Raw genomic sequence first — 12,668 nt, forward strand, 5'->3', positions numbered from 1 at the left:
GGGGGCTCTCGGACCCGGCCCGACTCCTCCGCCTGAGACGAGGGACCGCCTAGACCCTCCGATGTTCTAGAACTGGCCTGCCTCTGACCGCTTGGCTTGGCCCTAGGGGAGAGGGTTCCGGGCTCAAACGTTGGCCCAGTTTGAGGAGGAGATTCCAGGACCTCTCATCTTGGCTGTGCCCGGAGGGCAGCGCCGGGTCGAGTGAGTGGACCTAGGGGCCGTCGGTGGCTGAGAGATCTGGTTCTGGACGGCTGCAGATAGAACATCGGACAGAGAACAGTCACACCGAGGCTGGGAGGTTCCGGAAGGTTCCGGGCATCCCTCAACGTGCACCGCACGGACCCTCAGCGCGGTCTCGATCCTCGGCGCGGTCTCGGTCCTCAGCATCTTTACTACGGTCCTGCGGTGGCCCGCCCCTTCCGGTCCTGGCCCCGCCCCGAGGAGGAGCTAGCTCAGGCCCCGCCTGCTGGTGGTCACTTCCGGTGCAGCGGAATCCCGGGCAGCCGGCGCGGCTGCTGGCGGGTGAGCAGTATCGTCGCGGAGGAGGCCCCATGAGTGCGGCGCCCCTGGTGGGCTACAGCAGCAGCGGCTCTGAGGATGAAACCGAGACCGAGGCCCGGGTCAGGCCGGGTACGGGAGGCCGCAGTCGGTGAGGACCAAGGAAATCTTTCTGGGAAGGGCGCGGATTCGCGCGAGGCGCCGGAGCGCCTGGGGGCGGGGCGGGGCCGGGCGGCGCGCGGGGGAAGGAAAAGGAGCTCAGGGGGAAAGGAGGAGCCAGAGTGTCCCCCACCGGGCCAGGCCAAGGTTAGAAGGCAAGAAACGTGGGTTCGGGTCCAGCTTTCGGCCGCTGGCCCACTTGTCACTGCATCCCCAGGTCTGTTTCCTCATTTGAACACAGTTACAATAATAATAGCTAAAACTTATGGAGAGCTAGTTATTGATCTAGTAAATATTCAATAATCACCCACTCTGCATCAGGTAAGGGACTGGGGACTCAGCAGTGAACAAAACCATCGACATCTCTTACTTCCTGGCTCTATGGTTCTTAAGTGCCGAACGTTATGCTTTCTGAGTGCTTTACAGGCGGTATCTCAGTTGATCTCACAATAGCTCTATAAGATGGGGTGTACTTTACAGATGAGGAAGCTGAGGCCCAGAAAGGGGATGGGCCCAAGACCACAGAGCCAGGAAGTGGTATGCCGGCCCATACTTCCTGTCGTCTAGGGGACGTGACCATACATTGCAGCCTGACCTGCCCAGTTGTCCCTGAGCACTGTGTTCCCGGCAAGGGTCCGTCTCCCGGAGTTGTTGTGAGTCCATACTAGGAAAGAGATTTTTTGTTATCTTGAAACTGCTGCCAGCACCTGCCTGGAAATAGAAACTCAAGGGTCAGAGTATATAAAGGGCTCCAACTTTTGTTGTATATACAGAGGTAGAGAATGCTAGGAGGATAAATGTGCCCATTTTCTTTTTCTCTCTTGCAGTGGCCAGACCCCCCTTCCTGACCAGAGGTTGCCAGTGCCAGACAGTGTGCTGACCATGTTCCCAGACACTGAGGAGGGGCCCAAGGATGACAGTGTAAAACATGGGGGGCGGGTGCGCACCTTCCCCCATGAGCGGGGCAACTGGGCCACCCACGTCTACGTGCCCTGTGAGTAATGTGTGAAAGGCAAAGGGCTAAGACCGATAGGTGACTCTTGATGGGAGGAAGATGGCTCCAGCCAGTAGGGAGAAGCCAGAAACTTCTGACGGTGGTGGTGGGAAGGAGGTCAACTCAATGGGGAGAGAACTGGCTTCAAGAATTGGGGAATTTTTCTGTAAACTTGATTTCAGTTTTGAATTCATTGTTTGAGACTTTTTATTGACCCTGGGTATAATGTTCTCCCTGCTCGTGAGGAGGCGACCAGGGAGAGAGGCTGGGGTATCAAGGACACCCCAGGTGCAGCCAGCACTTTATTTCTAAGAGGGCCCTGGGTGTGCTGGGTGTACAGGGTGCAAGTCCTGCTCCAGCCCGTCAGGGTCAGACCTCGCTCCCCTACCCACTACTCGAAGTGCTCTTTAGCAAGTTACGGGACTTCTCAGTGCCTCAGTTTCCTCATCTCTGAAATGGAGATAATAGTAATACCTATCTCCTAGGATTTTTGTGAAGATCAAATCAGATAATCTGTCCAGTTCTTAGCACAGTACACAGGGTAAGTAGTGGCTCTTATTTTGCAATAGGTCAGGTAAACTCTTGAAACCTCCATTTCCCCACCTGCAGAATGGGGATGATTCTCTGTACTGCCTGCTCTCCAGGGCAGGTGGGCAGATATACTCTGTTAAACATGCATCTGGTCACATGTTTGGTGAAAAATAAATACTATGCAACATAAAAGAATGGCAATTGTAGTGTTCTTTGCCTATGTGACAAATTGGGAGCATTCTAAATGTCTATCAATAGAAGACTGATTCAAAAAATGCAGTGTATCTTATTAGTGGTTTACTATGGCGCTGTTAAAAAAAAATGAACTTGAACTCTCTGTGTCAGTGTGGAAGGATATCCAACACAGTATGCTCTCACTTTTTAAAAACAAGAAACAAAATACAGACTCTAGTGTGTGCCCTGAGAAGAAAGCTGGGGAAATATGCATCCAAGTGTGATGGTATTTATCTTTAGGGTAGTGGTCTTGAAAGTGAGGTACGTGTGCCGTGGGTCAAGAGTCAAGGTGATGATCCATTAGGCAGGGGGAAGAAAGGTCATAGAACCTTTCCATGGTTTTGTTTTTATTTTACCTTTTTAAATTCTTGTTTTTGAGAGTGCGTATTTAATAACATAATTTTACATACATTTTACTTAACATTTGCAATTTGTAAGTAAATGTATGTTTATTGGAGGTATGTGTGCAAGCTTGTTTTACTAATGAACTGTGTGATCAAACTAGTTTGGAGACTACTGCTCCAGGTTCCAGGGGTCCTGCTTTCTCCTTTGCATATTTCTTTTATAGTTGGATTCTTCACAGTAAACATGTGTGGCTTCTATAGCCAGAAATACATATTAAAATATTGTTTGAATACACAGACATAGGCTACTCTCAAAGTAATTTTTTCCCAAAATCCAGAGTAAAGAGAGCCTCTCCCGCTCTCTCTCTGCCTTCTGGGCTTCTTCATTTAGCCATGCCACCTTGTCTAAGAGACTGGCCTCCCTCTCCACTCTTCTGCAGATGAAGCCAGGGAAGAGTTCCTGGACCTGCTTGATGTGTTGCTGCCCCACGGCCAGATGTACGTCCCCCGGCTGGTCAGGATGGAGGCATTCCACCTCAGCCTGTCCCAGAGCGTGGTTCTGCGCCATCACTGGATCCTCCCCTTCGTGCAGGCCCTGAAAGACCGTGTGGCCTCCTTCCAGAGGTGAGTGCTTCCTTTTGCCTCACCTTCCTCCCCTCCAGGGCTCCTCCTCTTTGACACAAAAACCCAATGTGTGAGATAGATAAAAGCAAACTCTTCTAGCCAAAGCCCCATCCTCACATTTCAGGAGCCTGAGGTCCCACCTCTATGGAACTCTTAGGCGCCGTAGTGCTCTTTAGCCCAATTAGAAAACTGCAGATTTAGTCTAACCCCTTCTGAAGGCAGAGGAGGAAAGGATTTCCTCCTGTTCAGTAAGGCAGCCCAAGAATCAGGACTACAGTTGATCTCCCAACCTAGTCCAGACCTCCTCCCTTTGCTATTTTGGTTGTCACATCAGATTTATTGACCATACAATGTTCTTGATTGCAAATGCTGGAAATCCAACCCAAAGTGGCTTAAAATGAAGGAGAATTTAGCACCGACTTCATGCATGGGTGGAGCCACGTGGCCAGAGATGTCAGAGGGTATCTGATGCTCACCATTGCCAGGCTGATGATCTCCAGCCCGGAAAGACAGCCCTCTTTTCTTATAGCTTCAGCAAAAGTCATGGGAATGACTTTGCTTGGTCTGGCTTGGCTTACATGATCTCCTTTTGTGAGCAGAGTTAACAAAAATTTTTCCCCTTCTACATGAGAATGCTACAGTTATCCTTCTTCTGGCTTTGTTCCCCTGAATCCTGGATAAAGGTAGACTCCTAGCTGTGTTACCAGGAAACATTGCTTATAATAAAATGACTAACTGGTACACTGCATCTGGACTGGGAAGACTTTAGTGAACTAAACCCCTGGTGGGAAGCCCCAGCTTTAGACTTCCCTGCAGGCTGTGGTTCTTTAACTGATCAAGTACCTTGCTGGCACTTTGGAAACTATAAGGTTTAGTTCGGCTCTAATATTTCAGGATTTTGTCTCCCTTTTTGCCTCACTTTACCACCTGTATAATAGGGCAAGAATACTGAATGAAATTAGTTAATTATATTTTTGAAGTGCCAATTATTAATATACTATTTTTCTGATTTTTTTTTAATTATTATTATTATGCTTCCTGGAATGTGGTCTGTCTTCTAAATTGCAGATTCTTCTTTACTGCCAACCGGGTAAAGATTTATACCAATCAGGAGAAAACCAGGTGGGTATTCCTTATCCCCCCACCCCACCCCGTCATTCCCTGGAGAAGATTTTTTGGTGCAAAGATTAAGGAGTTCTCTATGCCTACAAAGACAGTTATCCCCAAATCTGAAACATTTTTTTTTCGTTAAAAAAAATAAGAGGGGGGGAGGTGAGTGGGGGTAGAGAAAACCATCTTGGTGAAGTGGAAGAAAGCTTGGGAAATCCTAAGCTCCTGCCCCAGCTCTGCCCCCAGTGGTAATGTTTGGCTCATCTCTTAACCCTCCCTGACCTCCATGGCTGTGCCGCCAGATGCCTGCCCTTGAGGTTGTGAGGCTGAAATGAGCCAAACAAGTTTTGAAAAGCTAAAAGTATTAGATGACAAGAAGACTGTTAGAAACCTTCTGTCAATTCAACTGCACAGCTTCCAATACCAACTGTATAGGTAACAAAAACTTCAGTCAGCAACTCCAAGGACTGTGAAGTCACTCAGTCACAGAAATGGTCCCATTTTCTGTGCTGGGCAGCACTGGGGGAGTGCATGTGGATTGAAAATCAAAGTTTCTGCTTTGCTGCCTATTAGACCCCCAGGTGGAAATCATCACATACGCAGCTGGATATAGGAGAGGTGCCAGCTAGAGATAGAAACTTGGGAGTCGTTGGTCTATGTGGTATTTAAAATGGGGACTGGGTGAGAGCGTCTTGGGTGAAAGTACAGATGGAGAAGATGAAAAGGCCAAGGACTGAGCTCTGCAGCCCTTTGCCAGTTAGAGATTGGAATGAAGAGAGGGTGGCAAAGGAGATTGAACAAGGAGGCCAGAGGTGGGATAAACTGGAAATGTGTAGTGTCTTGGAAGCCAAGAGAGAAAGATTTCAGGGATGAAGCAGTCAGCTGTGTCAGATGCTGCTGAGTGGTAAAGATGAGGTTAGAGAAGCATCCATTGGATTTTGGAACATGGAGGTCATTGACAACTTTGACGAGCAGTTTCAGTGAAGTGAGTTGGAAATGGGAGGTGAGGAAGTAGAGACAGCAAAGGTAGGCAAGCATTTTTAAGAAACTTTACTGAGAAAGGGATGAGGGAAGATATGGGTTCATGGGAGAGGTTTTTGGGAGATGGCATGTCTGTGTGCTTATGGGATGGTTAGCTGAGGCCAGAGAGCAAAGTCCTTAAGAGTCCAGAGCATGTGGGTGGGTTGCCATGAAAGTGATGATGGAGAACATGGGTGCAGAAGCTTATGGGTTAGTAGAGTTGGCAGGGGCAGATGAAGACATTCCTGGGGAGGTGGGAGAGATGTGCAGGTTGGAATCGGGGAACGGAGATTTGAAAATGGAGGCAGGAGAAAAAGTTGGCTCAGAGAGCAGAAAAGTGAATTTACCAGGGAGATGGAGTAAGAACTCATGGCCTAGCTATCCTCTGTCTGTCACAGCCCCAGCCCCCAAGGTTTGTGTTTTCGTGCTGGTTTTGTCTCCAACCCCCAGGACCTTTGTTGGGCTCGAGATCACCTCGGGGTACACCCAGTTCCTGGACCTGGTTTCGGAAGTTGACAGAGTCATGGAAGAATTCAACCTCACCACTTTCTATCAGGTAATGAAGGGGGCTTTTTCTTCTCCCTTGGCCCATCTATAACTAGAATATAACCATCCTTAAAGAAGCCCTTTCTAGAGGCAAACTGAAGAGCCCTCCAGAACTTTCCACATGAAGTGTCCCAGGGAGTTGAGGGGTCTGAGGTATGGTCTGGTACAGCCCACCCGAAGTCCAACATTTTTTATCCTAAGTATGCACAAGATTTGTGCATTCTAAGTGGTAATATGTACATGTTTATTTTCATATTAAAAAAAAGAATAGTTTCTCCCAAATAGTTTCAGTAAAATTGACTCTCAAGGCAGAGTTGTAGCTTCAAATGTCTTCCTGTGCCTTGCCAAGTGCCCTGCAGGAGAACTTATACTCCAAACTGAGTAGCCAGGTCTTAAAGGACCTTTGGGGCTTGATATGTTTGTTAAACTATGCTGAGCTATGTAAGTATGAATTTGAATGGAGATACTCATTTCTTCATAACTTTAAACATTTTAGTGTTCGTTCATTTCATTTTACAAAGTGTGGCATCTGTTTGAGACTAGGTCATAGAATCGGAACCCAGGTTTTTTCCTCAGATTTAATGACCCTCTCTCTGGTATTTAAAGGAAAGCCTCTGAGAACAGGTCCACGTCAGGCTCTTTTATCTATCTGTGAAAGTGCTTGGGATCAACACTGGGGAGTGAGGCTGTGTTCTCCCATGAGGCAGGCCAGGGAGCCAGCAGGGACACAACACTGTCACAGACCTAGTGATACCTAGGCAGCCAACTGCCTCTGCTCCCGGTGGCCTCTCTGGACCTGCTGTGGTATTTGGATGACCACCTGTCTCCCTGCTGTTCCTTTCCAGGACCCTTCATTCCACATCAGTCTGGCCTGGTGTGTGGGTGACGCACGTCTCCAGCTAGAAGGGCAGTGCCTGCAGGAACTACAGGTGAATTCCCAGGGCAGGAGCACAGAAGGTGGCAGATGCAGAAAAAATGAACTATATGTTGGGGAACTGGGAGGAGGGAGATGATTGGTCCTGAGGATTAGGTGTTCACACCTGAATCCCTGGGAAATTAATGGTATTGCAGGAGACTCTAACATCTTACATTGTTTCTCAAAGTGTGGTCCCTGTTCCAGCAGCATAAGAATCACCTGGGAACTTATTAGCAATACAAATTCTGTGGCCCACACCCCAGACTTAGGGCATCAGTCGCATTTAATGAGATCCTCAGGGATTTGTGTGCACATTAAAATTTGAGAAGTCCTGCCTTATAACACTGATCTGAGAGGATCCTGCAGGCCTCCGTGAAGTCCTAGCTGTTCACCTAGAGGTCAAAGGCTTGGATGCCCACAGGGGCCTGGCAGGCATTGGAAATGAGTGACATGTGCTAGGTATGAGGAACAGTGAGCCCTTAGAACCTAGCTTGTATTTTGATAAGTAAATGAAATATTTTACTTTCCTCTCATTGCTCTTAGAACCAATGGTTTAAGGGCAGTAGTGAGTGGTAGCTGACATTCCACCTCTGGTGGGGGAGCCAGTGGGGAGTGGTGGGGACCACAGGAACTGCCACTGTGCAAGAGGGTGGGCCTAGTGTCGCTAACACTCCTGTTTTTCAAGAGAAGCTGGAAATCCATATTTTTATGTATAATCTACCTGTTTTGAAACATTGGCAACTAGCTGGACTTTTAAAAAGCATTTGCAAGCCAAGCAAAATATGTGCAGGCTGGATACAGCCCACAGACCATCGTGCTGGTGGCAGCAGTGGGGGTGCCACAGACCTGGATCCCAGCCCTGGTTTTATTGGTTTCTGTGATCCAGGGCTCTGAGCCTGCTTTTCCTTGTCTGCACTGCTGGGGTGATAGGCCCGACCTCACAGGACTATGGGGACAGTTGGACAAGATACAGTGCCAGGCCAGGGTCCCACCTGGCTCCGGCCTCCCCTCTGCACTGCCTGGCCTCTGAAGAATTGCAAAAGATGAGTTGTGTTGGCAGTGCCCCAGTTCCTCTTAATGTGACTGTCCCCTCCTGGTTCCTGATTTAAGGAAATCGTGGATGAGTTTGAAGACTCGGAGATGCTGCTGCGTGTGCATGCCGAGCAGATCCGCTGCAAGTCTGGGAACAAGTTCTTCTCGTTGCCTTTGAAGTGAGCACCAGGAGGCTCCTTGGGCCCAGGCCCTTCAGCTGGCCAGACAGGGATGGAGGAAACTGCTAACATCGATGGTGAGGACCCCGGTCACGCTGTCAGCCTGGCAAGGGTGGCCACTCTTGATGGTCCCCGGGGGCTGGCTCATTCTCCTGGCCCTTTCGGGTTATGGGACAGGTGCTGCTGTGTTGTGGTTGCTTCCAAAAATCACCAGTAGAGGGCAGCGTGGGCCTCCTAGTTCCTGCCCTGTGGTAATACAAAAAAAAAACTGGGTCACCCTGTGAGCCCACCCACACTCTCAGCCAGAATCCCCACTGCACATTCCCTCTAACCAATACATCCACCTCCCCGCCCCCTTCAGCTGTTTGCATTTTGATGCCATTTGCCTCTGACGAGGGTTTTTTAAATCATCCCGCCCTGGCTCATGGTCCTGGCTCATGGTTGCTCAAGCCTGCTCATAGGACACTAATGTGGGTCCGTCACCCTCCTTCCTTGAAGTGTGTCACTTTTATTTATTTTTAATCCCCCACCCCCCACCCCATAATAGCAGAGGCCATTTCAGGGCCAAGGTCCAGAGTGCTAATTTGTGGTTCAGCATCAATTTTCTCCATTCCTTCTGCACGCCCTCAGCTAGTTGCCGGGGAAGACTTGTGCAGATGTTTCATTCTGGCCTGGCTCAGAGTGAAAGCCAGGCCTCCAATGCCTGGTGGCCTCTGGCTCCCCTAAACGCTTTCCCAAAGAGGCAGAGGGAAGCCTCCCCCCTGGCGACCTGCAGCCTCTTCCTGCCTGCTGTGGCCTGCAGGCCTTCTGAGGAGGGGACGTGGAGGGGGACCAAAGGTTGCCCAGAATTTTCTGTTTTTTTGTCAAGCCCTCTCCAGGGTAAAGGAGCAGTCCTATCCAGTTGCTGTCTGGATTCCTGGTGGTGGATAAAGAGATATTTTTCATGTTCTTGTTTTAAATTATGTTCAACAAATAAAAACTACAGTTTTTGTTTTGGATTTTGTTTTGGACTGCTTCTATTCAAAAGGTAAAATGATGACTTTCCTCTGCCCCTACCCTCTCCAAGCACAGTTTGTTTGGGGGTGAGTGGGGGGCTGGAGGTGCTTGGGTGTTTCTTTTCTGACTTCTTCAAGTGGTCTCGAGAGGCATTACTGATTCCTGGGTAAGATGAGGGTAGCATCACCTTGCTTGCCAGGCCTGCACATGTGACAGCTCTCACACACCCCACAGCTAGCCCAGGGCTCGCCTCCCCCTTCCTCATCGTTGTAAGCACCAGCATTTATACCTTATGTTGCTGTGAACACTTTCAAAGTCTTTTCTAGGGCCTTCTCATCTATTCTTCCCAGTCACCCCCTGAAAAGTAAATGGGGTAGGAATGGTCATGCCCCTTTTACGGAAGTCAGACAGGTTAAGTGACTTGCCTGGGTCCTTACTCTGCCCTAGCCTCAGTTCCTACCCCAGCACTGCCTCCTGGTCCAGCCTAGTCCCTGGGCTCCACCCCAGTTCTGAGGGAAAATGTGGGGAAAGGGGCTGTGACTCTGGCTCCAGGGATGCCTCCTGCAGCCTGCTTTGGAGTGGCTCCCGGCCACTGGGCTGAGAGGCCCATCCCAGCCACACTTCTCTGCTGATTCAACTACAGCTGCTCTGTCAGGGCCTCTGGCTTTGAAGTCAAGCTGGAGGGGGAGAGGGAGCAGAGCATCCTTCCTGGCTTGCAAGGAACACAGCAAATCTGGCTGTGCAGCCAGGACTTAGAGATACCTGCTATGTGCCAGGCCCTGAAAGGGGCAGTTGGGTGAATCAGACTCCATCCTGGCCCTCAGGATGCTCACGACTGGGGGGTCAGATGGGTGCACAGAAAAGACTCCCCATTCCTAATTTTGATGCAAGTCAGACTGGAAAGTGCAAGCAAAACTACCGCACTTTCCTACCGGTTCCAGTTCCAGGACAGAAGCCCAGTCTCCAGCAAGGCAGGCTCTGTGGGCACAGGCCACCGGATTTCCCTTCGCAGGGACACCAGGCCTCAGGTCTTGGGCACGTTCTTAGCTGCCTCCTTAGGAAGGGGGCTGGGTGGGATGTAGCTCGCCATTAACAACCTCGGGAGGACTGACTGGGCCAGTCCCGTGGGGGAGGATGTGGTGTGGGGAGCCCTTGTGTGTGGAGGATGGAATTAGAGTGCGGCCACTTTCAAAGATGGGCCAAGATCAATAACGGGCTCTTCAATGGAGAAGGCAAGGTGGTGAGAAAGGAAGGAAGTAGGAGCCCGGCCGAGGGGGGAGGGGGCTGGCGGGTGGCAGGAGAGGCGGCAGGGCCTTGGCCGGCACCCAGGCATCAGACGTGCCTCTGGAGAAGAGCATGTCCAGTAAGCACTCCCGCTGACAGGGCAGAGCCGCTGGGGCTCTTCCATAACAGGAGATGTGTTCTGTGGAACCCAAACGACTCCTCGGGAGGCAGAGGGGAAGACGGAGCAGGCTGGGGTCTGCCCCAGGCCAGCGGTCCCTTAATAAAGCAATGCTCTTGATGGGGTTTTATAACACCAGAAAGGGCGAAAGAGCGCAAAAATCAGCACATCTGGCCTCTGTGTCCTTAGGTGTTCCTGCCGGGCAGGAAAAGGATCATCTTGGCCTGTTTGGCCCATTTCCACCTGGCACTCCCTGCTCTCAGCACATGCCTCTCCAGACCACCCCAGCTTTGTTTCCAAGGGAGAGGAAATTACCTCGCTTGTGCTTGTTTGTTTACTCCTTGTCTTAGCACCAGGAGTCTGAGGACAGCCTCACCTCTGACTTGCACCGCCTGAGGCTCCCAGCAGGGGGTGGCCTGGAGTTCCCAGGCCTGGTTCCAGCCCTCAGCGCCTTTCCTTCACTAGACCAGGGCCTTCGAACACTACCAGGGCCAGAACCTTCCTTTTGCAAATGAAACAATCCAGAGAGAGAAAATAACCTGCTCAATATTCCCCAGTAAATTGGCAATGCTGGGACAGGAGCCCAGTGACCTGGCTTCTAATCCAGAGTTTTTTCATACAACCCCTTACACCGCAGTCTGGAAATGAAACTGCTGTGAAATATGTCTGAGCTGGTCTTCAAGAGACTCCAAGGAAAAGAAGAGGGGTGGGGTACAGATGAAATGGTATCAGCAAACTGTGGACAATGTTTGGCGCTGGTTGGCTGAAGGGCTTGGAGTTCACACTCAGTCCCATCCAACCCTCGCCTCCTGCCGAGCTGGCCAGACCCCATGGAGACCCCGTTGCTGGATGGACGCATTCTCACTACACCCCTCGGAGCTGGGGTACCTGTGGGGGCCGGAGCCCATATCTGGGAACTTCAAGACCTCAATGCCATTTTCTTAACGTAGCATTTACCCCAAGAGAGGAACCTCCAACAGAGGAAACTATTGCCAAATTTGTCCAACCACAGGCCTCTAAGAACATTGCTTACGGTTCCTGGTCCCTCTCTTTACTGGGCAGCCCCACAATCCCAATTACCTTGGCCAGATTGGAAATAAATATTGTGAAAGAGTGCAGTGGTTCAGTTAAACAGGGAAGCCCAGTGATTCATTTCTGACGACCACCGCCCATTTCCCAAAGCAAAGGCCAAGCTAAGAATTTAGAAAACCCCATTTCCCAAATGAGGGTCCCACCGAGAAGTTGGTCGTAGGAAAGAGATGAGACGGCCTCGACCTTTTCTCTTCGTTATTAGAGACGCGGGAGGCCCAAACCCCGACTTCATCTCCCCGTTGATGGTTCGCCAAGCACCGGGTAACGTTCACCCGCCGCGCCCGCTTTCATAACGCGGCAGGTAGGTTTAGTCAACCCTCCAGCGCTCAGCCGCATCGCCGCCCAGTTCCGGGAGGTGAGGCCCGCGGGGACGCCCGGGGACTGCTCTACAAACGGCCCTCAGGTCAGGAAAGCTCCCACTTCCGGGGCTGGGAGGTGGACGAGGCGAGTTCAGGTCTCCGCCCTGCGCCCCGCGGGGCACTCCACTGCGCCGAGGCTGTTGCCCGTCGTCTGACCACGCAGCCTCGGAGACCCTCGACTCACACCCCCAGCCCCGGGACCCCCAGCTTTGGCCTCGGACAGCCTCACCGACGCGCCCCTCAAACTGTGCCTGCAATAGAATTCACCTGGCGCATTCAGCTCTGCGGGCCCTGCGCCTCGCCGGGTCGCGTCGAGGCATTCATTTGCACAAAATACTGGCCAAAGTGGTCGCCGCTGGCTGGGCACCACCAGGCCGCGCGGGAACCGGAAGCCTTACCTTACCGCAGCCCTCTGCCCCACGTCGCAAGAAGGACGCGGAGGCTCGGAAGGATTAAGTCGGTAGCCCACGTCCACACCTTAAGTCACCAAAGAGCCAAAGACACCCTGGGGCTTTTGAAAGAAGCCTCGGAACAATTTCTAGAATTTTGTTTATCTTTTATTTAAAAAAATATTTAAGAAAACCAAAAAGTTAAAACAAGACACAGGTTCCACCGCCCTCTCTGCCTCAGTA

At 50.9% G+C, this 12,668-nt stretch overlaps 1 protein-coding gene across 2 annotated transcripts; it reads left to right on the forward strand.

The window, feature by feature from the left end:
- The first annotated feature begins 467 nt into the window (after positions 1 to 467).
- USB1 (U6 snRNA biogenesis phosphodiesterase 1) lies at positions 468 to 9,185 on the forward strand. 2 transcript variants are annotated; one of them, XR_005213851.1, is made up of 8 exons: positions 468 to 649; positions 1,485 to 1,651; positions 3,201 to 3,384; positions 4,453 to 4,506; positions 5,965 to 6,070; positions 6,906 to 6,989; positions 8,087 to 8,264; positions 9,056 to 9,183. XR_005213851.1 is itself a non-coding variant. In XM_037816204.1 (7 exons), the coding sequence occupies exons 1-7, from the start codon at positions 552 to 554 to the stop codon at positions 8,189 to 8,191; spliced, it is 798 nt and encodes a 265-aa protein (XP_037672132.1). In that variant the 5' UTR covers positions 468 to 551; the 3' UTR covers positions 8,192 to 9,185. The 2 variants fall into 2 exon arrangements, 1 of the variants encoding a protein (XP_037672132.1); XM_037816204.1 differs by having other exon boundaries at positions 8,087 to 9,185.
- Positions 9,186 to 12,668: the final 3,483 nt, after the last annotated feature.

This window comes from Choloepus didactylus, chromosome 22 (genome assembly GCF_015220235.1).
Source record: "Choloepus didactylus isolate mChoDid1 chromosome 22, mChoDid1.pri, whole genome shotgun sequence".
Lineage (NCBI taxonomy): Eukaryota > Metazoa > Chordata > Mammalia > Pilosa > Megalonychidae > Choloepus > Choloepus didactylus.

Coding starts and splice junctions, on each gene's coding strand:
- USB1 (XM_037816204.1), top strand. CDS start 552: ATGAGTGCGGCGCCCCTGGTGGGCTACAGCAGCAGCGGCTCTGAGGAT. Junction 1,652..3,200: donor CACCCACGTCTACGTGCCCT/GTGAGTAATGTG, acceptor ACTCTTCTGCAG/ATGAAGCCAGGGAAGAGTTC. Junction 3,385..4,452: donor CGTGTGGCCTCCTTCCAGAG/GTGAGTGCTTCC, acceptor TCTAAATTGCAG/ATTCTTCTTTACTGCCAACC.